We start from the raw sequence: 27718 nt of genomic DNA on the forward strand, positions 1-27718 counted from the left end.
GTCTTCGCATAGCTTTTTGCACTGCGCTTCTTCACCCAGCACTTGTTTGCTTCGCCGGCCCGTGGTGCTGCTAAGCAGGGTCCGTGGGAGCTGAAGGCAGCCACTCCAGAGGCAACACCGCATAGTGCGGCTGGCCCCGTATTCCCCACTGCTTTTTGCCTGCACATCTGTGGTGCGTACCTAGTTCTCTAAAGCCAGGTAATGCTTTATATGAAGCTGAAAGAAGAAATCCAGAGGCATTTTAAAGCTGAGGTCTGCCATGGGCTTGTCAAAGGCTCTGCTGCTTGCTCCAGCACGGGCAGCTGGCTGGGTGCCCCATGCCTGCTTTGCCTTCCATGCCAAGTGACCTCTCCTCTCCTAGTAGAAAGCCATGAAGACTTTTATCATTAGAGTGAAGGCCAAATACCATTTTGAAAGCACAATGGGAATGGTTAGACAGTTTAAAAACCAGAAATGCTATGGATGGAAAAAGCCATTAAAGCTTAAGATTCTGATGTAATAATAATAGGAAAAAATCTCTTTAGATTCTGTATTAAAGAAGAATTGTGGAGTAAGTATGACCTGTGAGCAAGTATAAATGGCAAAAGGAAGAATCACGAAAACTGGAAAAAAATGAAAGAACCTTGCACTAAATTCTCAAGTGCTGTTGTGTAGCTGAGGACTGAAACAGTTCAGCCACCCTCCATGGTCATTGCTAGAAAAATAATGATGGACCAGCAAACCTCAAGATTTAGGTAATCTGTTTGATACATTTTCAGCTACTCATACAGCAAAGGTAGAGTGCCTGAGATCAGGGCCATCAAGATGAGCAACAGCAAAAAAATTCAAACTAAATATACAACTTCATTAGTGGAAATGCACTCCATTATAGGCTGACTCTGGTTTTAGACTTTAGAGAAGCCAAGCACTCATTTATGAAACCACCCTTCTCCTGCCTTCCTGTTGTAGAGCAATTTATTTTCTTTGAAACCCTGTGTTTCTTTCCGCTGCAGTGGCCTCACAGTGCATTTATCTTCTTTCATCTGTAAGCTCTCTGGGACAGGGACTCTTGATACCTGTCTCATGGAGGCTGTCAGCACTTAGAAATGAAAAGTAGCAACGTTAATAGTAATTTTCTCCTCAGGTATAAAAGCAGATTTTGTTATACGTCCTGGCAGGAGCCAGCGCCGGCAGTAAATGAGCTGCAGGGAGGCTGTAACAGTAAGTCAGTATCATGGCCATAGCGGCAGAGTAGCGTGGATCCAGAACACCAGGCTGCTCACCAGACAGTTTAACCCTCCAGCCTGGTGCACCACGTCAGTAGGGAACCACAAACTGGTGGCTCCAGAACTGAAATGTGCTAACTGCATTTCTGAAGCTGTGCCTTGGAAAGTATTTGCCACATGGTCTCATGAGCTGCTCGAATAAAAGCCTGCATAACTCAGAAATATCCTGGGGTGTATCAGAAGAAAAAAGTGGTCCTCAGTCTTCTTGGCAAGTCACTGTGCTCAGCCGTGGTTGGGGGTTGGACTCCAGCTTCTACAAAGCCAGGAACAGACTGTCCTGTCCAGTTGCTCCTCAAGTTTCATGATCAATATGTCTGGTTAGCATTACAAAGCTAACTCTTGGTAGCAACCATCCTTACATTCAGTGAGGACCCATTCTAAAACAAAATGGGGACGGAGTGAAATAAAGTCAAGTCCAAACTAAACTATCCTAACATTTGCTCAGTTAGCAAAGGCATAACAATCAAAAGTATAAATAAATGAATGAATGACAAAAACATTTTTCTTATTCTCTAACTGGAAAATATCTTGTGGGTTCCACCTATATTTGTCAAGTGTGACTGCTCAAAGTTAAGACCCCAATCCACAAAAAAGGTACTGAATCTCCAGTAACTGGAGAAAGGAAAAGAAGAAAAGGAAGAGGAGAAGAATACCACAGTCCCTTTTGAAGTCAAGCCACCTGTACATAGCAGTAACTCTAGGCAGGAATTCAGGAATCCGTACAGGGAAATGCTAGCCCGGGCTTTCAGTTGCTCTGAACGTACTGCAGCAAAGGTGCTGAGTGCACGACTGAAGGGACAGCCATCTAAACACGCCTCCACCACACAGCCTGAGCTCAGGCTTCTAAAACAAGCCTCCTCAGCATTCTGCCAATATGTCTGCACGTCTGCCAAAATACAAGCTGCCTGCACAATCAGAGGGCACTGCTGCACATATGGTTTTGACAGATCAAAAAATGTGATTTTTTTTCTCGGTTCTTTTTCCTAGGTTTCCCACTCTGCTCATCACATGGGGGCTAATTCTAGATATTGAACCAATAATACTTCATGGATTTTAGCTCAGTTGTAAGTTCTGTTCCCTTTCCACTGTGCATCCTTTCTACAACTAACTCCTGAGACTTTAGCATGGTCCTTCTCATGAAGAAAAGCCACCTGCGCTGTGTAACACCCAAGGCATTAGTACTGCCCCATTTTGGGCCACTCTTGTAACAGTATCTGGAGTTATGTGGCCATGAATCAATTCTTGCAGCACAAGAGTGGGCTAGAAAGAAAATAAAAAACTCCCCAGTGAAGAGAGCAAAGAAATCTAAATTTATGGGACTGTAGAAAGAGTTCAAGCAAATAGAGGAGATTCTTGTGGTTGAACAATAAACAAGTTGGGTTGAGTCCCACAAGAAAGAATAGGGTGACGACACAGTAGAGACCCATAAGCCAAAAGGAGTAAGCAAAGGAGCAGAGAAGGATAGAAATAATACAGATTTTATCACTGACTTCATGGGATCAGGGGTCCCCTTTCTCTGCTGTCCCCTAACCCCTACTTATTTGCACAGGGAATAAACTGGCACGATTCAATACAGATTTTTAAAGTAAAAGTGCTGATAAGACTTTGGAGAAAGGAGTTAATAGGCTTTCATCTACATCTCCCGCAGCTCTTACACAGGTGACTGGATTTTAAGTTTTTGCAATGTTCTATTTATTGATATTTATTTTTTAGTTCTAATTTATTTATGCTTATTAAATATTAATGAAGTTAATTATAATGAAAATGCTCACTTTAAAAAAAACCCTCAACCTTGGTTTTAAAATGTCTAAAATTCTTAACATAGGAATTTATGATGCAGCATATCTGGAGCTTTTAAAGTTTCTTTTCTTTCCCTTTTCCTTTACGCTTGATTAGCTAGTTGCCAAATATTTGTTTGTTTTAAACTAAATCAAATTTTCTACCTCCTCACAAGGATTCAGGTTTATTTATACCAGCAAGGTACCGTAATTGAGAAGTATTAAGACACACCCACGACAGAGGTCTACTTGAATCTCTAATTTGTGTTAGACCTAAGAGAGAACAGCCAGTGTAAGTTACGACTGCTGGAAGGTAGTGTTCATCTCCAAGCTGATGGAAGCCAGATATTTTAAAACTAACTGCAACAATTGACTTAAATATAGCACTGTCTGCAGCCAAGCAAAATCATTCCATTGCCTTCAATGAGCTGCAGATCAGCACAGCAGAGCATGTTACAGCTCTAAATCTCATGATTTACAAAATACAAGTTATCACCCACACTTTGTAGATAGGGCACCTGAAGCAGAGAAAAGTGAAACGATTTGATGAAGCTCATGAACAACAACAGTAGCAGAGACAAAAATCAGAAAATAAAAGTGTTTATTCGCTGCCAGAACTTCTCGTTGCCACAGACTGCACCAGTCTCTACCAATCTCTCTCTCAGTTCCGTAGGTGTAAGTATCAGGAGAAATGCTGCCGAGTGTGTGACAAATCACATTTTACTACCAAGTCCACTAAAGGCACTGGAAAAAAGATCTATTCATTTTGAAGAGCCTTGCATAGAGCACTAGGGGAAAATCTGGAAACGAAGACGAAGTGTCCCAGTCTGCACCACTTCATGCAAGAGCCAGAGCATGGCCAGAACAGCAACAAAGGTACAACAGAATGGAAAGAGCAGGACACAGAAAACCAACTGTAAAATGACAAGGCAACCAACCAAATGGTCTTAACAACTACAAGAGGAGTCCAGATTTACAGCAGCTCCCAATTTAATTTATCAAAACCATTATGCAGTTACCAATGGGGAATTAAGAAGGGGCAAAAGCCACCCGTCTGTTTAATAGCCACTCTTCTGTCCTACTACTACAGCAGCCAAGAGAGTTGCTCATCCCCACATGGGTATTTCCTTTGCCTCCGGTATTTCAGTTGCTTCACACAGAACATTGATGAACAAAATAATTAAACAATACATATCCATTATGAAAGGGCCAGCGTTCAGTGACATTTTTAAATTCTATCACGTCTTCAGACTATTTATTTTGCTAAAAAAACCTTAAAAATTAACTGAGTCATAGACAGGAAAAAAACAACCTAAAACTCATGCCTTTGGATCTCAGTTTTGAACTCTGTTATCTACACTCTCTGTACAGACAACTCGGCTACTACAAAAGTCCAGCAATCGGAATGTAAGGTGACTACATATGTAAAAAACCAGAAATATAAAGAATAGACATTGATTATTGGCACACTGGTAGATGATATATAGTATGAAATGCAGGTTCACTGATAGATCTGTACAACGAATAGACTGGTTCACTTTTAATTGTCCGTTGGCTGGGATGGAACCTTTTTCTAGTAACCTTTTTGTATGTCGACTGTCAAAAACGTGGAGAGTTGCAACTTGTAGAACCTGAAAAAATTAGTATTGTAACATCAAAACATAAATGGCTATGAAAACACATCTTTGCCTAAAATTAAAAATACTAAGAAGTACACATACGCAGATTTTTGTATTTTGTATTTCCTTTTATAAAAAAGGAAGAAAATAAAGTCTGAGTTCTCGCTTTAGAAATCTATGAAAAGAAACAGAAATCTATTTCAAAATGAAAGTTATCTTCACAGTGCTTACAATTGCTTTCTGCCTCTGTCTCTCCCTTTGTTTGGCCCTTTCAGATTCCCGTTTTTCATACTCTTTGCGGTATTCTTCCCTCTTCAGCCTTTCATGCTGATATTCCTCATAGCTGTCATATCTAGGAAACATAACTTAGTCATTAAATGAAGCACCTGAATTTGTGAATGTAAAATTAGTAAGACAGTTTCTGAAAAGCTTCATTATCTCTTGAGAACCAACTGCAAAGCAAACCAAATGCACACAAAATGCACTACCTGGGTCTGCGACTGTACGGTGATCTAGATCGCGATCTTGCACGTAAGGGAGAACTTCTGTATGCTCGGTGTCTACAGTGGTTGGACTCATAATAGCAACAAGATCTGCAGGAAGAAACATATTCACCTCTGTCATTCAGTTTGAATCTATTGACACCATTTTCTACCTCTTCCCCGAACTTACAATTTCTTCTAAGCTACCAGAGGGATTTTCCAGTGACAGTTTGCAATCTCCTAGTCAACTAAGGAGCCTCAAGTGATTTCGCCCCCCGCCCTTCTGCAATGTTCCTTATTGAGGCTAACACAGAGCAGAGAGTCGGCCACTGTCAACTTCTTCTGATAGGGACTGCACATAGATTGGCACCGGGCAGCTCGCAGATAATGGGAAAGGTTAGTTTGTGTACATTTCTCACCAATTGCTCTGCTGCTGACCTGACTGGCTCCACTCAGAAAGCGTAAACTTGACAAATTTAAAGGATAATGGCAACAAGTGTTTCTGTAGCAACCCCGTAACCTTCAGCGTTAATCACCTCAGGAGCAACAGAACGAGTTTCACTGGATTAAGCTACTTCTTGTTTTTCTCTTTCTTTCCTTTAAGTTGTTTTATGTTTTTGCTGTTTTCCTTCTTATTAACTACGATGATGATACATGAATTTGCTGTACCGTACCTTGAAGAGGATCTACTACAGGGCGACCTTGACCTCGATCGGGAATATGGAGAACGGGAACAAGACCTGCGTTGAGGAAAGGACCTTGATCTAGAGCGTGTCCTTTGGGATCTTTGAGAAAATAAGGATTTGGGTGGAGACACTGAATCTCTGCATGGAGAGTTAAAAGAAGAGCAAGAAGGCGATACATCAAATAATGAATAGGCTTGTGTCCCATCCCAAGGGTAGCACAGTTTATCACTTTCATCTTCGCTGTCATCAAAGAGGCCATCCATTGCTAGTCCTGAATTTATAAACATAGGTAGTTTGGAGAACTGTTCATTACTGTAATCACTGTCCCTTAGTTCTCTGGTCTTATCTGCTTCTTCATCAAAAACAGCTTGGCTGGGGTGACCAAAATGCTTATTCAGTTCAGCCCGAATTTCCTGGTCTTGGAGCTGTTTTCTGTTATTACCATGGGATCCCTGCTTACTTGTCTGTAAAGTCTCTTTCTTGAAATACTGGTCTTGTTCTAAAGAAGAACAAATCTGACACTGCCACCCAGGTGAAGAATCCTTAAAGTCTAGTTGTCTGGAGTCCTGAAGTTCCTGGGATATTTTAATGTGTATTTCCGATTTTGAATTCACAGATTGACAGTAGTCATGGTCACCAAACAGCCGCAAACTGGGCCGTTTTGTCTTTCTCTCCTCATGTCCACTGGACAGTACTGTAGTCTTGCTAAGCTGTGCATACAGCTCAGACTGTTCTGGACCCTTCTTGATTGGGTTATTTCCTTGAGAACCGGAAGACTCACTGTAGCGGGGCTTTTTTGAAGGTGGTACAACAGTCTTGCATGATGACTTCGGCTTAGGTGAAGTCCTAAAAGGATTATCCTGGTTGGCTTTATGAGGAGGGGTTGTAGGTGGAGTTAGGCCTGAGGGGAAAAAAAGAAGGAACAGAATATTTTTAAACACATGAACAACGTTTATAAAGGCGGCTCATGTGCTTCTTTAAAACAGATACAAAGCAAGACCCATTCTATGTCACTTTAACACTACTAACACTGCGAATAAGAGTATTTAGGGTGCGAGACACCAAAGGTCTGGTAACAACAATAGAAACAGTACTAATGCACTGCCATTAATGTCCAGCATCATTTCTGCCCCTCCCCTTCGTCCATGACACCCGCCTCTCTCTGTAGATTTTACTAGAAAAGATCAAGAGATAAAAACCAAAAGACTTTTTGTTAAAAATCAAAAAGATATCAATGTAAAAATCAAAAGTCTAAAGACTGGCACTGTCAAAAAGCTAAAGAAATTAGCAGACAAAAACCTGAATAAAAGCAAGCCCAAAAAAAATAAAAGAGCTACCAAAGGAACCTCGGTAGGGCGCAGAATTTGAATGAAAGGAAGCACGGCAACTCTACGACACGACTGCAATAACTCTTTTGGTTCCACAGTTCATTAGCTTAGTAAACCATTGCTAATGTATGTAGAATACATTCTTGTAAGCATAACTAATACATTTTGCCTGAAATATGGTTCTGCAACTGAAACCCAAGTGAACAACAGGACAACTGCATCTGTCATGAACCACTGCATTTAGAACTGAGTATTAGTGACAGTCATGAAGTAGGGAGTTGAAATGAAACAGGTAAGTATGCAAAGACTAAAGATACCACTACCTACCAGAATTTTTCACTTAACTAATAGATTATATCATTATGGTGAGACAAATTTGCAGGAAGGACTACAGCCCATTCTAGTAAAACATGGGAACCAAAGCAGCATCTTCCGATAATTTTTATAAGGGTAGAATATAACTCTCAATATTTTCTGTAGAAGTCATAGAAGTTCTTCACATTTTACACAAGGATAACCCAGGACACCAGTGCAGAGTAACAGCAACCTGCAGCCACTGTTCAGGAAGTAATTACACTTCAGGAAGGTACTTAGTATGTTATGCTTGAAAAATTTGCTCTGTCCAATTGACCCTAATGTTATTTGGAAATACATATGCTTAAAATTAAAAAAATTAGACTGAGATTAAGGAGTTCTTCTAGATAGTCCAGACCATCCTTGAGTGCTCCAGAAGCTGATGCTGCCCAAGATATCTTCTTCTAACCCAAGCAATGAGCTTTCCATTACTTTCTTAGCATGAATGAAAAGAGAGGGCAGACACACTTACAGGAAATGTGTATTTCAGACATGGCTATAGAGTTTTCTTTTGTTTTGTTATTTTAATCATGCAACAGAGCTCAGCAGATCAATGCAAATGGAACATGTTTTATAATGTTTCACTGTAAAGAAGGAAAAGGTTCCATCATCCACAGTGCTCCCTAAGGAACATAAATGGAGACTGGGAGTCCCATTGCATTAGACGAAATGAATTTGTTCCAGAAAACAAGAAGAGAGGAGTACCAAGGCATGAATACTTGATGTGAGAGAGAAGCTTGCTTTTGTCTGAACATTTGGAAAAAATGGTTATGAGCTACCCATGGCTACATGAAGACTTAGCCTGATATCACCAAATTCAGCTAAACTGAAGCAAAGATAAAACCTAAAACTCCAATTACCTCAAATTTGAATTCAATGGTGAAAAAGTTTTGTGTAAGATCATCACTGTTAAAGTATTTCCTTTGAGTCCTCAATTCTTATCTTCCTTCCTGAAAAATCACTTGAGTTGGCAGTCCGTTTTTCATAACTTACCCACCTCCTCGCTATCAAACATTTTTGGTAAAATGAAGAGAACAGTCCTCTTCAAAACTCTATAGTGATAATTTCCAGGTTAAAACTTCAAGTCGAGAGCCAACAAAGATTTGAGTAAGCAAAGACTGTTTTCTAGATAAATTTAAAACTGTCACTTTTACTCACAAAATCATACAGCCCCTGAGAAGCTCTGGGGTTAGTTACTGATTTTTTGCATGTAGTTTTAAAGAAAGAATGAAGTGGAATATTAATTCCAGCCCCTCCTTGTCGCTTCCTTGTAATATACAACCACTCCACCATGAACATGCATATTTACGAATTTCGGCAGAGAAACCCCAGAGATAATCCAATATTCAAAATAAAATATTGTTTCCATTTCCACTTCTTTAAAGCTGGCCCTGGCAAGAAGTAGGCTAGGCATAGACCACAGTGATTTCCAGAAGCCCAACAAGGAGTCCAACAGTCTTTAGATGAGGGGACAAAAAAAACCCACCAAAAAAAAGCCTCGTGAAAGTACAGACTGAGCTAAATTTACTGGCACTTCTCTTGCTGGCAGAACTGTGCTGGGGACAGCCTAAGAAAGGGCTTCCTCGTGGCATTTTGGCTTTTTTCCTGGTTTTCAGCAGAAGCAGGAAGTGCACAGGCAAGTAGGAACAGAAAAAAGCTGAAAATTGTTCATTTAACTTTTGAACAAATCTCCATCGGGGGATGGAGGAGGGAGTGAAGTTTTGAATTCATGTCACCGCTACCAAGTCCACCTTCAGTGTGTCCCATGATCAGCGTCCAAACTGTGAACTTTGAGAAAACCAGTTGGTTGCACACTTGCTCATCTTCACACTAATCCTTGGTAATCTTCACCAAGGGCCATGATCCCACATCAACGGCGTTACAATATTCTATAACCGTTGGATTATTTCATATGTGCCGATTTCTCCGTCAAAGTGTACATTTTAGCGTCGACAGTACAAGGTATATTCTGTGCTCTCTCTTGAACTTAGCAGGTTTTGACAGATTTATGGAAGGACAGATGGCCATTACGGGCTGAAGGCTGACAAGAGGCAGTTCAGAGCATTGTTAACACACTTGCACAAACTCTCAGCAGTGCAGCGCTGTGCAGAATGTAATTCAGACTATAGCTTTTTTATTGCTGCCTATTTTCTTTTGTCAAAAGAGCCTGCTGTGCACAGCAACAAATGGCTGCCATTACCCACAATGTAATGGGTGTCAGACAAATCACGTAACACAAACAATCAAGAGTATGTAGGTCATATTTCAACGGAGCACAACCTTAGCAATATTTATGATTACTGCATTGAAATGTGCTCTATAATAAACAAGTACCTCTACATCACTCACACTTATGTACTTCTGCACAGCAAATCTGTTAGAAATGGTACATACTCTACAATCATCCCCCTTAAACAGTCTTTTTTCTTTTTAAAGTAAAAGGCAAGTATTTTTTCATGACATGCTATAAAACTATTTTCTTTGTAGGGACTTTGCTTTAATTGAATGGCTTTGGTAAATGGTACGTTTGCACTTTGCCTTGCTCTGTCTATATACTACGAACTCACTCGGTGATCTTGTGCTTGAAAATAGTGTACATCAATTTGCCAGCACTGCTGCCGAAGCAGCACCATCCTCCTTGTGTCTGTGCAACACAAGGTGTTTGCATGTGTGCTGACTCTTGCCACCTTGGCCAAGCAATTGCTTTCAAGAAAGTCTCTGGGAGAGCGAAACTACTTTTGATACATTCTAAAACTCCACTGAAACATCCTTTAGCTCCACTAAGTTGATAAGCAGAAATTACGGGAGTGTCTTTGCATAAAACGTGACGTCTTGACTTCTTAGGACTGATTTGCAATGCTGTTTTACATAGACACCAATCTTCTGAAACTCTACTGTATTTAGCATTTAAACATTTGACGACATTCGTTGTGCTTTGAGGGGGCTGAGAATTAGTATCTGTTGGGGAATGTAGCCCTGGAACTTTTCCACATGTGCACTGGGCATTGAAAATGAATTATTTTGTACCTTTTAAGTCTGAAAACTAATTGTCATGGGAAACATTATTTAAGGCCACTTAAAACACTGAACACAAGATAACAGCTCAATTCAGTAAAAGAATCAGAAGAACTTTTGTGTGGCACAAGATTGCAGAAGCCAGGAAGATATATTAAAATTAAATAGCCATCATATAATAAAAACTACATGCTTATCGAGTATTCAGTTTAATCCTGTTGTCAGTGCTGCAGAGAATAAACACAGACGCCTGAAAATATCAAATAATATACTAGATCTTATTCCCTCTGGACAACTCTTTGCATCTCACTTCTCATTTTATCCGAAGTTATTCTGAGGTCAAACAAGTTTTTGTATGATAGATTTTAAGTATTTGTTCTGACAACTAGGAGGTAACATAGATCTCGAGGTGGGAAAACAGCAGGGTATAAGTATCCTCAAGGATGCTCAAGAATTCCAAATTACTATTCAAGCTGATTGTGTTCATACAGACTTTTATGTCATCTTTTTGGAGAAATCAAATTTTTCACCCAAGAAAGACTGGTGAGGAGTTTTCTGCTGAGGTAAATTACAGGGATCTGTGTACGAATGAAAGACTTTTCACCAAATCACCTGTTACTGATTGAGCCTTAAGCCTGTAAACTCACTTCATGCACTTGCGTGATGGCTTTGAGTATTTAGGAGTGAAGGTTTAAAAAGACACTGGGGGAACAGAGCGCGCTGAATTTCAAAACATTTAGGAGTCATGCCATCTAACTTCTGACATTCAGAAGTTCAGCAGAAAGTCTAAGACAATCACTGAGGAGCACTTGGTCACCAAGAGAAACACAGCCGCCTCCAGAGGGTGAGTCCTCCTCCTAGTCCCTGTGCCTGCAGATGCCCCCTCAACCTGACTGGTAACGAAGAGGAAAGAGGTCTTCCAGTGACACAGAAATATCCAGTGCTCCTGAAAGACACTGGAGAGGTTCAACCCCACAGACTCTTAGCAAGATGTTGGCAATGCAGCTAGCTGTGGAAACAAACGGAGAAGGACCTCTTGTGAGCCTTTTACTCAGAATGAGACTTGTCTTACACAGAAATTTCATCCCCTACATTATCATCACCCAGGACTCCCTCCACATTGTGATGTTCTGGTCCATTTTCCTTAGAATAGCACTAGAAATCAGCTGCAAGAGTTGGGATTTTAGATAGCAATGGACTTTTTCCTCTATCATAGGCCACTTATTTAAAGTGCATTCAAAGAATTCTTAAGTGTGGTTTGAAAACACTTGAAAAAATATTTGTTCCTTGTCATTTGAAAAATCAATGTTCTGACAGTTTTAGAGAGGACAAAGTTACATTCACAACTATTAACAAATCGTTGTAAAGCAAGATACAGCATCAGCAAGAGAATGGTTGCACTTTGACTTTAGATACATGAATCCAAAATGTGCGTGTGACGAAGACTGATGGCTCATGTGGGAAATGCTTTTATTTATTTATTTTTCTACTCTATAGTTAATTCACCAGTGAGGGAACCAATGTTGTTTTCAGCAGAGAGATCAAGGGAGCTGCTATTTATATTAAAATACTTTGTGCTTCGATAGTGCGAGCAGCACTCCTAATGGTCTTTTCAATTCAGCAGCGAGATCAAGGCAACTCCTATTTAAATTATAATAAATAGTGCTTGTACCGAGCACGCTGCCCTATATAAGGACAATGAGCAATGCGGTTATCTGAATATAATTTGGAGTTGCCAGGGTCTCCCTAAAGAACTCCAAGGTATTATTAATCACTACTGCCACTATTTTTTTCCTTATTTTTTTTGGTTGTTTTTTTTTTATTGAAGTGGATTCTGATCCTGCCATGATTTACTCACATACACTGTAAGTTCCTCAGTACTCGAGGTTCTTTCTGTTATGTACTTGTCTGCTTCCAGCACAAGCAGACTCATGACACAAGACACTACTGCAGTACAAATGAGTTAAAAAGACATGCACAACCAGTCATCTTTTTAGATTTATATACATAAATGAATATAAAAATAAAATCTATGTGTATGTGAAGGCAGAGATTAATACAGCTACCAAGTGATGAAATACAATCTCCTTAAACCTCCTCACCAGGAACTGTGAAGACCAGAGCAAGTGCAACATGAAGTCCAAGAGCCACCATCATGTATACTGCTTGGTAACACTGCCCCAACTCCCTGCCAACACACGCTCCACCACCTCTTATTCTTCCTGATTATTATCAGTTTATTTTCTAGCTAGACTCCATGTACTTCAGAGGGAAAAAAAAAATAAAAATCATGTTTTCATAGTACAATGCTCCTGTTCACCTGTTCGTCCAGTTGTTCTGTTTCGCAGCTTCTGGTGCATTTTTTAATGCACTAGTTCTCCTGGTTGTACTGTCTAAGACAGCTATGGAGCTGTTTTGTTTCCTCCTCTGTGCACAGCTGACAGAGCGGAATGAATTCAGTAATACCAAGACCATTCCCATTGCCATTATTGAGGCAATACTAGAGGACTGTCCAGGGGTCAGATCGACTCCCAGTTTCTGTCTAGTCAGCTGATGGGAAGCGCAGGCTGCTGACTTTCCGGCTGGGAGAAAACACTGCTCTCTTCAGTTATTTCAGTGGCTGCTTGTACCACTCTGCTGTAGTCACCTCATCTGCCCCTTTCAGTTGGCAGCACTAAGCACTGAGTTACCGGTGTGCTTACAAATGGGCACCCTCGAGCAGATTTGCTCACCAGTAATGATACAAGAGGCTTCTCCATGCTTCAGGCCTACTGGCACTGAACGGGATCGTCCTGCTGCATACAGTGAATTCTGCCGTGTTTGTGTCGATTTTGCAAAAAGAGGGTGCATTGAAAGGATGCTTCCTTTGGTCACGAGAGGAATGATTAAGACCGCAGATTTTTAGGACATGGCAGAAGAAAGTGTGCATCTTTTAACACTGAACTAATGAAGAAGTTTCTGAAAAAGTGAAATGATGGTTGCAGGGAAGGGAAAGGCCAACGTGCATACACCAATCTAGTGCTTGGGCCCGCTCTTGTGTCAAGCTGCCTCCAAATTAAGGGGCACCAAGCTGATTTATTGTACCTGAAGACATATTTTGCAATGCTCCCCAAAACGCTAGAGATAACAAAATTTACAATCCATTGAGAGAAACACATGCCAAGTATATCTCTTATTTTTCAATATTACACAACTGAGAAAGAAAACGGTCTTGGCAATAGCTCAGGTGGAGCTCACCATGTGCTCCTGTGCTCAGTTCTGGACCCTCCAGGAGAACGGAGGCAAGAGAGAGCTCAGAGGAAAGCAATAAACCAGATCTGAGTCTGAATGAATTCACTTTCGCAGAAAGAAGAGCAGATGAATTAAATGAGTACAATGGGTGATGCATGAACTAAACCAGCACATGATAAAACATCTATAAATCTTCAAAATGTACAAATACCGGGGATCTGAAAGATGGAGGAGGATAAAGGGAGGTTGTGTGAAGTGTGCTAACGCAAGAAATAAAGAGAAAGCAAGAATACAAAATGAGTAACAATTTAAAAAATTACCTCTAAGCTATGGAATAGTTTTTCAGTGATAGAGGAGAAAGCTGTTGTTTGTGACATATTAATCTAGAATTGACAAAGCACTGAAACATGCAGTCACGTACAGCCCTAGACCGGCCTGGAGACAGACTGGATGACATAACTTCTCCATCTGTAACATCTATTACATGGTGCTGTGGGGTTTGAATTTGAAAGATGGTGCTCAGCAATACACAAATCTATGGGGAAATGGGGAATTATAACAGATAAATGGTTTCATTCATATTTTCCCAGAAATTATGCTCTCTTGTGTAGGTTTGGAGTCATATTTTCAAACACATTCCTTCTCAGCTAACTGGATGAAAAGTCAATGCTAAACTGCACTGAAGTTAATCTACTGGAGACCTCTGTGAGATCTCAGTGTACATGTGGTATATTAAAATGAAGAAATACACGCATGAGCCATGCTTAAAGGAAGGGCCACACTCCCCACTTCTCACCTGCAGTTCCAGAGAGTTCCACACTTAAGGTTTGTTCAATAGTCTTGTTTTCAAATGGGGAACCCTTGGGATCACTGGAAGACAGGGCACATTTATAAAAACAAGCTGAAATGGAGTTGCTGTAGCCAAAATCTATTGAATCCCCCTCCCTTTTATAGATGCTTGTACGTTTTAGTACTTACTTTGGTGACTCGGGTGTCAATGGAAGCGATAAACTTGTTGGTTTGGCTAAAGGGAAAAATAAAATGATTATGGAACATTTAAACACTTCATAACGTATACTAAAAAGATTTCTTTTTATTTTTATGGTGGAACCACACTTTAAGTCAGTTAGGGCTGAGCTCTGACAGTTCAACAGCCATTTCAGTGTATCTTCGATTGATAAACAAGGAGGCTTACCCCGATTCCTTATTCCTGGTACCAAAAGGGCACCTAAATTTCAGCAATGATTTCCATCAATTACTGTACCTCTGAAATACAGTACATAACCCAAGTGCCAAGAACCTTTCAGAAGAAGAGCAATGAAGAACTCTATAGGATACACTGTGAAAATGTTCTTTCTCTTAGAGTTAATTTAGGCTACACTTCACGTTTTATTTGGGAACAGGAGCAGCAGAGTAACTACGAAGTACCAGAACGTTATGAATATTCAGTTAATTTTTCTCCTACAATATACAATTTTATATATAGCACTGAGAATAGGTTGTTTCTACGAGGCCAGAGTCCAACCAGCTATAGTCCAAATTTCTGCAAATTATCCTACAAACTATGACAAGCTACGGACATAGTCACAGATGGTTAAAAATGGGGTTGAAGCTCTCAGCACTACAATCCCAACATAAGCAAAAAACCAAAGCTCTAGCTATAAAAATACAAGCCTTTGTAGCATTTATTCATGCAAACTTGTATTTTTGCAATGCAATCCTAGAACTAGGATATTGTAATACAACTAATATTCCTCTAATTGCCAGTAAAATGTTTAAAAATAAAAAAAAAATCACTTGCAAATTTTGCTTTTCAGAAGTTAGATTGATGTTCAAAAGCAGAGAGCATTGTACCAAGAACAACAGCAGGGGATCTCTTCTGCAAATTAATTACTTAAGACAAAATGTTCCCCTTGAACACTCCTGCACTGCAGATCTTTCGTCCAGAGTGTCACTACTGCATATTTCATATTCATTCCAGGCTTAGAGCTCCCATCAACATTAAAGGATTTTATATGCAAATTGATTACTTTTATAAGCTCTAGAGCATTCCTGAAGTAATATTATATTTTTTTTCAAAATTAACTCAATTCTCAAGAGCTGCATATTGTTTCTCCTCCTCCCCATATGAAAGTTAGAAATGGAAGCTCAGGTATTCACCTCAGGTTCACCTTCCCCAGAAGTCACTGCCGGAGTGAGAAGATGCACTTCAACGAGTTATTTGTCTGATCCAGCATTGCTGCTGATTTGTGCATAAAATCAGGTGCAGTAAGACTCAGTGTAACCTGACACATTTTTGTGTATGTTTTATATATATTTAGGAATAGTAATGTTTCCCAGTGGCTACCTAGAGGTAAAACTGTCTTAAAAAATCCAGACCTTGCAGTAAGGCTCTGGAATAAAGTTTTATACAAAGGCTTCCACTTCTTTTTAGAGGATAAAAATCTGCATACTTTTACCTAATATAGGCCTTCTAAGGAAGTTGAATGTGTAAGAGCTATTTAAGCTTTTAAAAAGTTTCATTCTAGCTCTCATTAGTCCCAGAGAATAGTCCCACATGAGAATATATATACACGTGTGTGTGTAATTCTGAAGCACTGAGGCACAATGCAGGTCTGCCAGAGACGGGCACAGAACCAAGGCGTTATCTCACACTTGTATGTATTCATTTTAGGTAGATATCACTGAGCTCTCCCACTGAGAAATTCGCATACCAAAACACCCATCAGTTTTCTTATTGCTAGGCAAGGGCTTGACTAAACAGTATTCCTGCAAGGGATTCGTCCTGACATGCAGCTATTGATAGTGTAAATATTTAGCCAAGACACTATCATTTTCCATGGTGCCTCTTTATTAGAGTTTCAAGGTCTATTGTGGTGTGTTTTTTTCTTATTAAAAAGGGCTCACATGAAGTTGCTTGTCCCTGTAAATTGAAAACATCCAGGTTCAAAAGAACCAAGATTCCTCATGGGCAAATTTCAATGCAAAACCACAGATGATCTTTGGCATGAATGGGTTTGTGGACATTCCCGTGGGTTTGCAATATGTTTGCAACAGTAACCCTAAAGGAAAATATCATTTGACTTATCCTTTGTGAGCTTTCCGTAACTTTGAAAGAAAATCTCAGACCCTGATTATTTTTTAAAACAGAAGGAGACAATTTTCTTGTACTTTTGATTAAATGTATGAACAAATGACTGCAGGCCTGCAAATATCAGTTAAATTTGCAAGGCTGATTCTGCATGAATTGACTGTCCAAGCTGAAAGCATTATATTCTTGTATTTGTATTATATGCAAATCCATTGATATTGAAGTCATATACTGGTGTATGAGGCAAATTTGATGAAAAAACAACATTTCCGAAGCCTGCAAATTAAACTGCAGGAATTAAAGAAGAGAGTAATTTCTCTCTGCCTGCAATTTCACCTGCAATACGACCAAAGTCACAGTCGTCTGTCAAACACTGGTAAGTTAGTTATGTGTCCCTTTGGACTTCCCTCTCCTTTTGCGCTGTTTCCACAACCCAACGTGCCCCGCTTCTTTGCACTGAATCTACACCATTGCCTCAGCTGGGGAAAAAAAGGCAGCTCTGATCTGAATAGGAAGATTTTATAATCCGTATTTATGTGTGTGTGTGCATACATCTATGTATGTGTATAACATACATGTGCATATAGCACGTTATACATGATACACCTTATCACATATCACCTGAACCCCCAACGGTGTTAACAAAGACCGCTGTAGCTTCTGGCAGGTCTGTGTTTCAGTACCATTGCAGTAAGAAAGCCAGGTTTTACACGTACAGTTCAGCCTGCATTTGGCTGTGAAGCAGACTGCTGAAGCCATCCAGAAGGAGTGGCAGTTGGCATCCAAGAAGCTCTAGGGCCAGCTGGATTTCTTTCTTACAAGAAACATTGTTCAGGGCGTTTGAGACCATAATGGGGAAAACCATACTAAGGATGGCAGAATGTACAGCTGCGAGAGGGGTATTTAGTGGCGGGAAGGGAAGATTATTTTTATTATGTTTGCTTATACTTCCTAGTGAAGAGTGAAAAATTAGATTTGGTGGGGGCTGAAAATACAGAGAGGGGGGAGGGGAAAATAAGAAAAAACATATACAGTTTACAACTGTTGCTTTAAAAATACCAGAACAACACATTTAGGGTCATATCCTGATCTCTGTTGCAGCCAGATAACTTCCATTGACTTTAGAGGAGTCATCCAGGATTTGCACTGATGTGACCAAGACAGGCACCTGGCCTTCTAGATACCAGGCCCATATATATACACAGATGTATTTTAAAGCAACAGTAACTTTTTAAAAAGCTCCCTTTGGGCCCCTAAGCTTCTACAGCTTTCTGTTATCTTGGGAAAACAGGAAGGGCAAGAGGAGGAGAGAAAGCGAGAGAGGGGACTTGAAGTTCTTGCATCTCTGTCATAGAAGCTACTTGTAATATAGACCAGTTCTTTATGCATCAGGGGATACTAAAAGTCAATGCATGTGACGAGTTTTGGCCATACAGAATCTAAAAAGATAGAGAAAGATCAGGATGGTAGCTAAACTTTCAACTATTTACAAAATAAAATTACAAACCGGCATTCCAGCTTTAACAGGAGTGACACATTTACTGCCTTCTCTGCAGCAGTGAGAGCACTATTTATTGTCTCTTAAGGAGTATGTGGCAGGTTAACAATGCCTTCAGTTTTACGCTAGCAAAAAAAGAACAGCTCACTAATGAACTGGCCTGCCCAGCTTATTTAGGGGTATAACGATTTCTTAGTGGTACAGTACCCTGTGAATAAGTATCTCAAGCTAGCTTGGTAGATCAACATGTGGTATTTGTTAAACTTTTTTCCCTGAGATTCTTTTTCTGAAACTGAGGGAAACAGAGACAGGATTAAAATTGTTTAAAAGCTAAATCTACCTGACTAATTCTAACTTCATTATACTGTTTTAAAACTCTCCCTACACAGAAGAGATGGTGGATTTACAATACTAATCCATAGAACGGAAGAGGTATCGAGGGTATTCACAACCATGCTATTTCAGCTTCACTGCATTACTGCTGGTACCAAAGCTGTGTTCTGCGGTCTCACACCTACCTTGCAGATGATTTGTCTGAGACTGCAGATGGGGCTTCCTTTTGGAGGTGCATTTCTCTTTGCTGCTGTTCCTGTTCTCTGCTGGTTTGGTCTGAGGAGGGTCATCATTCGTAGTCAGATATTTGAGGAGTTCAGAGCAGGGACGTCTTTGAGGCTTTTGCTGTTGACAAATGCTCTTTGCTTTATTGCTCCATGAATTCTCAGTCTTAAAAACAGGGTGTAATAAAATAAAATAAAATAAAAAAAGCTAAAATTAGTGAGCTGAACCTTATCAGAATGGATATAGGTTTTCTGAAGAGATGAGATTTTCAATGAAGTGTTCAGTCTAAGTGTACTAGATCTATGAGCTGTGAATAATTGTTTGCAGAACAAGGAAAGAAAATTACATTTAAAATTCCTAAATGACATTTATGTAGCTTTTTATTTCATTTCTCCTACATTTCAGTGTTCCTACTCAGCAACATGTAACTAACAAGACCCTACAGCGCCTTTACGGTGAACAAAAAAATAAGCTGGTTTAAGCCTTAATTTGCTGCTGATTGCTTGAGCCCAGTATTCACAACTCTCTTAAGTGCCCCTAAACGCTCCGTTTTCAGTTACAGTGAACGGCAAGACAAACATTGTTTAATACTGCCTGCTAACAGAATTATGTCAGAGCCCCCATTCTATCCAATTAATGGCTGCTATACATCTTTTGCCAAGAATTCAGTGTCATTTTTCTTAATGGACAGCTGGTAAAATGGCAGTCCTGCATCCTGGAGTCACTCATAAACAACACCAGCCCATCAGCAAATCTTATCGTACATCCTACTACTTTGTGTATCAATAAAGTAGGCAAGAGTAACAGACGGTGGTACTACAGCTGAACTCTGCCAGGAGAAAACGCATAAATGAAATATTCAGAGCATAAAGGAGCTCAGGTGATTTTCTGGAACCCAGCCTATAATCTGTTAACTTTTTTTTTTAAAGCAGTTGCAAGATAGTAGGCAGATTAATACAACACATACAGTTCTACTGCTTGCCTGGTTGCTGAAAGCATAAAAGACCTTGTTACGCTCTTTCTTTCCTTTTTTCCCTTTTTTCCTTATTAAAAAGATGAAGTTTGTACCTTAACAACCACAGGGCTTGTTCTGATCCTGTGATTAGTGTTTGCATGGTTTTGTGTGCTGAGACCACTGCATTCATTGTAATTTAGCTGAGTGTTGGCTGGAGCCAGCAAGAGCTTCTTAAGCTACAAAGATATCAGGGAAAGGGAGGTGGAAGGAAAAGAGTAAAGTTATGCATCTTTGTGGATTAAAATGACTTATCTAAATTTTTGCATAGTTACTTAAAGTTAGCTATATCAATTCCAGCAAGCAAAGTACAACAAAACGGCAAGAAGGCCTTGATACTCCCCAGAGCAAACAGATTTCATTTTCTTCTGGCTTGGCAGCGTATTTCTGCTCCCTTCACTGCAGTATACTGCAGGGCAAGCAGAAATTATAGGGGTCTTGGATTTCTGAATCCATGACAAAATGAAATTCTTGGTGATCTGTTTGACAGAAGAGGCCTCTGATCTAAACAGAGCTGTCAACTTTAACAGACTAATGGATGCAGCGTCAAGATGCAGGAATCTTGCTCTGCTTCCGCAGAAGCCAATGATAAGGGACTTTCAGCAGAAAGAGAATCACATCTCAAACTGGTTTTAGTGAGCAAAATACATACAAGGTTTCACCCACAACCTCACATGAGATTCAGTTTTGCCCTGATTAGCACTAAGCTGGTGCTTACTGGTCAAATTAATACTAAAGGCACAAAATTAGCCCCACGTCCCGTCAGACTCAGTGGGTCTTTCTTTACAGATCACCAAAAGTGATGTCTAAACATACATATGACAAAAGCCCCGAGAAACGAAATATGAATTAAAAACCATTACCCTGACTTATTTGAACAGAATGATAAGCAAAAGTGTCAGCCATTAGCACAAGAATCTCAAATCCAATCTCTTCAACACACTTTTTAAACAGATTGCCTTATTAGTCATCCTATGGCTATTTGGTGGGGTTTTGTCCCCTCTTAATTTTCAGTTCTTTACTTGATTTTCCTTTCCAATTTAAGTGAAAAGTCCAGACCTTACTGTTACTACATCATACCCATGCAGCGGGTAGCCAGAGGCACATCCAGTTCCTGTTAAACAGTAGGAAGGGTTCTTACTAGAGACGGCTCTTCTGCCTCCTGAGTTGGAGGGGTGCCGTCGGGCATCGGGGAAGGGCTAGCGGCATTTTCGTTGGTCACATCTCCATCTGTCAGTGCATCAAATGAAGGCAATCCATCCTCATCCACAGGGATGCTGTCCAGTGTTTCAGTGAGAACGGCTAGCAAGTTTGCCTCGCTCTCTTCATCTATCTTCTGCAGGAGGGGACAAAATGAAAAGTGGAACCAGGTGAGAAAAGGAACAAAACGATGGCCCTCTATGTGAAAAAGCAGTCAAAACACAGATAAACCAGCCCTTGAAACAGTAACCTGAAACAGCGTCTCGGAAGATGTAATTAAGCACAATAAAACTATCCATCTCTGTGTTCCAGAGAAATCTCTTTGCAGTTGCACTGTATTGCTCCAGTTTACTTTTCTTCCACAACTCTTTTTTTTTTTTTTTTTATCCAGTGTTAACAACGAGAAGTAATCACCCAGGGATTGTATTACAGGATGTGCCTAAGCTGCTGACACCTAACGACGACAGTGTCAGCTCAGGCTGTCTCTTTCTTTCTCTTTTCTATGCTGAACGTCAGCTAATTGGCCTGACAAAATTACAAGAATCAGAGAATAAGACAGCTGATCAGAAGACCAAAATGAATCACCAGTGAAATTTGGAAAACCTTTTTCACGTAACACAGCCTGGTGTAAGAGAGAAAGGTTTTCCCTTCCATACTTCTAGAAATCCTTGCTCCAAAACCAAGTAAAAACCCTTTCGCTCCTCAGCGTTTTGCCGTAAGACAAGAAGCCATCAGGACTTGTACCGTAGCTGGCAGGCTCTTTGGGTTTCTTTTAAACAAATGTATTAGGCAGGTTGCCTTTGAAGTTGTCCTTTCGAGTTATGTCGTTTGAGTGCTCAATGCGACTATTGTATGCGTTTATCTAATTCAGGCTGCAATTATAAGAAGTAGATTAATTCCTAATCAGATGTGGCTGTAATGCTAATTTATATTAGATATCTTATTTCAGCATCAAGACTTCTTTTTGTCAAATTGAGTAAATTTAAATGACTTCCATTTTTTTAATGAAATACAGTCCCTACTGTAAATTAAGGTACAGATTTTTGGAGTACTGAGAGTTCTGAAGAATAGAATTGTGTAAAATTCATTGTATTTATTTTTCAGAAAGACTGGAAATTGATCTTGACAGATCAATTATCTAGGATTCCTAGGCTGATCCTAGTGCTATTAAAATAAATGAAAAGCCTTTCACTGATTCCAGGGGTATCAAATTGGGAGATTTTCCACCAGCTTCAGCGTGGTTCATCACGCTCCAGGTTCACACTGCAAAGAGATTTTAGCCGAGTTCAAATCTTAGTTTAAAAGTGAACTAGCAAGGAATACACCAGCAAGACAAAAAAAAAAAGCTCTCCCTTTGAAAAAAATAGAAAGTTAAAAAAAGTCAACAACAAAACACTGCCAGCAATAACTCAGAAAACAAAAAAAATCCAGTGAATCTGGGTATCCCCTTAGCATGACTTTTTTCGATAATGCTCTATCTACCAGACTCCAAACAGAGATGCTCATAAACCACACAGATAATTGCTCCTGCCAGGCTTCTCTGCCAAATCACACCTCACGGCTTCTTACAGAGAAGCTCTGTCTTCGAGCTAGAAAGCTGCGGCAGAGCACAGACTGTTCTGGTGCTTACAGCATCATCCCCGAGAAACAAATAAACACTCAGGCAAAGCTAATGCTAAGAAGAAGTGTTTAGTTAAAAGGCCTAATGGGGCTTGGCCACTGAGAAAAAGAGTCTAAGTCCCAGTGTCTGGTGATTTCCACCACACCAAGCAGACACACGCCCAGTCCTGTGATAATTCAGTGTGCAGAGGATGGAAATAAGCAGAGGGAAGCCACCTTGAGAATAAAACCGTGCTCCAAATGCAGCTTTTCACAGCCACTTTTTGAGATGCAGAGAGGAAAATGATGGTGTCACCTCCAGAAAAGTACGAAAAGGTGTTCTCAGGCGAGAAAGTGCTTTGCGATGTAATGAAGCGCTGACTTTTTTTCCAGCGGCGTTTCAAACCCCGGTGGGCTGAACGGTGGCGAGAGCCAGCCTCCAGCCCCGGGCTGGCTGTGGGGGGGGGTCTGGCTGCCTGACCCCAGCCCGGCACCAGAAGCTTCTCCAGCAGGTCTAGCTGGTGGGGCGCACCACCGCCCTCCGTAACGGAGCCTTTCAGCTCACAAAGCTGACAACAAAGCTGGAAATGTTGCTATTTCTAACGGGGAATGCCTCCTTTAACAATCACATGCCAGGAGAAACCCTGATATTTGCTGTTAGCTGCTCAGCTCTCATACTTTAAACAGACACTCAAATGCGCTGACATTCACGAACAGAAAGTTGAGTGGACACCGGTCCTCATCACAGCAATTTCAATTAGTTTTGTACAAGTTTCAACATTCAAACACCCCAGAGAAAGCACAGGATGTGACAAAGAGGACTCTGTTAAACAATTAATGTCACTTTCCATTATTGCTTCAGTCCCAATTTACAGAGCAAATAAATCAAAGTCACCACAGATGAAGCACACTAGCTGGCTAACACATGTCTATTCACAAACGACATGGCAGCAGGAACACATTAGTCAACAAAATGACACTGCGAGATAACCTCTTGAAGGTTTAACTACGCTGCTGCTCCTAATTGTCCTAAATTACTGTTTACAAAGAAACACAATTATTAGATACAGCAGAAACGGTGCTGAGGGGAGATGCGGAGGGAGAGATGGTCGGGTACATCAACGTCCGAGCAATAATCACCAAAGCAGCAGCTTTCTGCTTTGCTCTCGCAGCCTGAGTGTTGGTGTTGACAGCACTGGGGAGATGCAATGCCGTGGCCAAATGCAGGCTCTTTCTTTCACGGCTTCAGCACTGTCATCAGAGAAGTTCGTGTTTCAGACCGGTATCCAACCCCCGCATCACACAGGCTCGGTGGGTCAGGAGGAGCTGAGCACCTTCGATCCCCGTCGAGGTCAGAGGAAGCGCAGTGTGCCCTCAGGAGCTCACTCTGCCGTGCCCCTAACTTCCAAGCAGGCTCACACTGAAAGAGTTTGTTCCTGCCTAAAGGAGGAGATCCCGAGTATTCAGACCACCTAAACGAACTACAGGGTGTAAGAAAAAGGGGTGGAGGATAATCTCGAACATAAAGCCACACAGCTGACACATGCAATTATTAAACACTTCTGAAAACAATTCATAAAGACTGCATCTTGCTAACTAATGGGTCTTTTTAATGCAGAAGCAGTTATGCATCGCTTCCCAGCCACAACACACGAACTTCTAAACATCCTTGTTTGTTGCTTTAACATACAGACATCGGGACCAGCGGTTTTTTTGACCCCTGTACATTTTCACCCTGGTCACCGAACGCATGGGTTTCCATGTTTCTGATAACAAAAGTTTCCAGCATATCCAGAATGGCATTAGTTCTGAAAAGAAATAAGATTTGGCATTGGAGTCACTGTGTGTGGGTGAACAAAAAGGGGAAAGCTAGCTAGGGCTGTAAACTGCCAGAACACCAGCCGACACTCAAAAATCAGTGATCTTGGAGCCTAAAGATCACAGAAAGTTTTAACTGTGCTCTTCTCTGCTTTTACATGCTTTGCTCTAATGCTTTAATATTTCTACAGCATTAAAAATAATTCTCTGTCTGAAAACACTTTATTAGTTGTGTAGCAATCTTACTCTAATTGGGTTTCTGCCTTCAGTAAAATGTCTCCAGAGATATTCTCTCTTTGGCCAGTGAAAAGCTACAAGAAATGAGTTGATAATTTACCCACACAAAGGTATTTAAATCCTCTACCCCTGACAATTCTTTCTTCTTTGCTTATTGTGCCTATTGATGGAGCCAAGTTCACCTCGTGTTTAGCATTTTATGTCTATAATACATGTTACTTGTCGGCAATCCCATTGCAGATGCCTAAGACTGAGCTGTAACGGAGACTCGGCCACCTTGTCTTTCCCATGCACCAATCCCTTCTTGAAAACCTTGAAGCCAGTGTGCAGAGGTCCAGACACAGGGCTCTACTGTAGCTCTCTCGCAGTCAGCCTGGGTATGCTGATTTACTCCAGAAAAGGGTCAAGTCCATTATTTAGAAAATCTTTTCCAAATGTTAACAGTATCTCCCAACATCTTGCCTCTGGTTGATTCCCTCCACCTTTCATTCGGGATCACTTCATGCACAGCCTTTGCTCACTGTATCTCACGGAGTGAAATCGGCTAAGGAATGATGATGATGCTCTAAAGTTTCTTTACCGATAATTTGAACAGTGCAGGGGCCCATCTGAAAGATCAGGGCCTAAACTGCGATACTAATCCACAGCCCCGAGGCGCTGAGAGCAGTGGCAGATTGCCACGTCTTCGTAAAAAAGCCCAGAAAACTCTGGGACAGATCCGCAGCTGGTAGAAGCTGTCACCACTCCAGCAGCCCAGCTCGGTAAGCAATTCAGAGCAGCCAGGTGTACAACTGAACTCACGAGGGATCACCATTTCAACATATCGACTCATTTCTCCTCAGTAGCCTAAGATCTATTCATAGCACAATTAACAAAGAAAATAAAAGATTTTCCTCCAGCTGAAAATATCTGAGTGATCTAAAAATACTAATACATTATGGCACTGCATTCAAAAGCACAAAAATGACTTGTGAGCACATCTGGGACTTCCAACGGACTTAATTCTTTAATGACACATTTCTAAACAAGAACGTCCTTAAGATTCACACTACTAGGAGAAATGAGGGGTACAGATTCGCCCCTTTTTGCACATCGGGATGCAGAGGCACCCAAAAGCTCAGCAACACCACCCCAGCCCTGAGCACCTCCCATCAGCAAACATGCAGGAGCAGGGGCAAATGGTATCTCAGCCTGGCCCCACAAACCAAGCTTTGCCACCCGAGGACAAGGAGCCGCAGGCTGGGCAAAAGCACAGGGAAGGCAGGAGCAGGGAAGGCATTAGGATGCAGGCTGGGCTTCCTCCTCCCACCAGCAAAAAACGAGAGCTGAGGTCAGGGACGGTGAAAGGGAAGAATTACAGCCCAAGTTTTCCCTCTTCTGGAGCAGCAGGAGCCAACCAGCCACAGTACTGGCACAGACGGTGCTGTCATGGTGATTCTGTTGCCTTCTCAACATGCTGTCCAAGGCAAGTGTCTCCTTCTCCTCGACTTAGAGCTGGCCGTACCTGGCAGTATATTCTTCCAGGGCTAAAGAGCAACCAGAGGTCCAAGTGGAGAATCACCTGTTCCACTGTAGCTGCTCACAACCAGTACCATGCCACCATATATTTCAGCTTTTATTTTACTGTTCAACTACTTTGCAAATCCTCAGGCGTCCTGCGCTGGCTTACAGTAAAAATCCACATGATGCATTTGCATTAGAACGTTTTTCCAAGGTCTGTTAGTCTGGTCCCCAAGAGACACTCCCATAATTGAAATGCTTAAGTCCAGAGCTACCAATTATCTTTAAAAACAAAATGGAGTCCCACTAGGAGAAAATTACAGCCAGGTTTCTTTATATGTGGTAGAAATGTGGGGATTAATTATCACCACCCCTGTGCAAATGCCTTTAGGGTATGGGAAGGAAACAAGAGATCTTCTTTTCTTGAAGGAGACAGCTATACTCATACTTCTTACATGCACCTGTAGGCAAAGACTGCTCGAATCCAGAGCTTGCCTTCTGATTTCGGCAGTCCCATTGCCCAACGTATGGACCGCGTATATATATCTCATCTGTAGAACCAACCACATCTCTTTATTTATGTAAAAGCTTCACTCCAGCTGGATTTCTGGAGATCTTGTACAGACCTGAAGTAATATGCATCTGCCCCAAAACAATGTTAAATAAATAGTGTAATTGTACACAATGCAGGTACTACAATGCTTAACTTCCAGAGTTAGGTCCCTGGAGCTGAAAAAACTCCCAGCACCGCTTCCAGGGACATTATGGCACCACAAGAAGGACCTGTGCAAGGTCCACAGGCTGCAGGAGACGGGACCACCTGCAGCATCCATTTCCCCCCTCCCTTCCTTCTCCAGGGTATAACAACATAGAAGTAACAATATTTTCTGTTATTCATATGCTCAACAAGGTGCATTTTTCTAGTCTCAAAAAGTTCTCATGTTTAATCTCGGTATCTGAACTCAGCCTACTTTCTCCCTGGAAGAGAGACACGCTCTACTCACATTGTAAGACTTCTGTTGAGTATCTGGGATTAAAGCATCAAAATGCAAAAGCAAGGCACAGGCCATTTGCAAACAGGGTTTTCTTTAAGATCATGCCCTTGATCACCCAAAGTAATGCTGCCATAGCTCCTGTGAGATGGACTATCTTTTCAGGTGAAAAATCTCACCTTTCTGTTCTAAGCTAAACATGTCAGTTTAAAAGAGCCTACTAAATATTCTTCTACCACAAAGTCACTTTTTTTATTGCTTCTAACGAGTTGTTGCAGTTCAGAAGTTTCTATTACAGCCTGGCAATTAAGTTCCTAATAAACTGAAGAGCTACTAATTGACTTGTTCAGCTCACAAACTGAGGATCCAGCTAGCAACCTGTAACCCGTTTTACATCTTCTGACCAAAATTCATTCACGTTTTGCAAGCCATTTCAATTTCATTTGTGTAAACTG

At 40.9% G+C, this 27718-nt stretch overlaps 1 protein-coding gene across 3 annotated transcripts in view; it reads right to left on the minus strand.

Annotated features, from left to right (window-relative positions):
* The window catches only part of PPARGC1A (PPARG coactivator 1 alpha), a 372215-nt gene that overhangs the window by 11178 nt on the left and 333319 nt on the right, over positions 1 to 27718 (minus strand). For all 3 annotated transcript variants that reach the window (XM_075420647.1, XM_075420648.1, XM_009934314.2), the window contains exons 3-10: positions 21059 to 21253; positions 19974 to 20096; positions 18866 to 19070; positions 14737 to 14782; positions 14555 to 14628; positions 5819 to 6731; positions 5151 to 5255; positions 4894 to 5014 (exon numbers count right to left, since the gene is read on the minus strand). In XM_075420647.1, coding sequence (XP_075276762.1) covers positions 4894 to 5014; positions 5151 to 5255; positions 5819 to 6731; positions 14555 to 14628; positions 14737 to 14782; positions 18866 to 19070; positions 19974 to 20096; positions 21059 to 21253 — 1782 coding nt within the window. The remainder of the gene's footprint in view (positions 1 to 4893; positions 5015 to 5150; positions 5256 to 5818; positions 6732 to 14554; positions 14629 to 14736; positions 14783 to 18865; positions 19071 to 19973; positions 20097 to 21058; positions 21254 to 27718) is intronic.

Source organism: Opisthocomus hoazin, chromosome 5 (assembly GCF_030867145.1).
Source record: "Opisthocomus hoazin isolate bOpiHoa1 chromosome 5, bOpiHoa1.hap1, whole genome shotgun sequence".
Taxonomy (NCBI): domain Eukaryota; kingdom Metazoa; phylum Chordata; class Aves; order Opisthocomiformes; family Opisthocomidae; genus Opisthocomus; species Opisthocomus hoazin.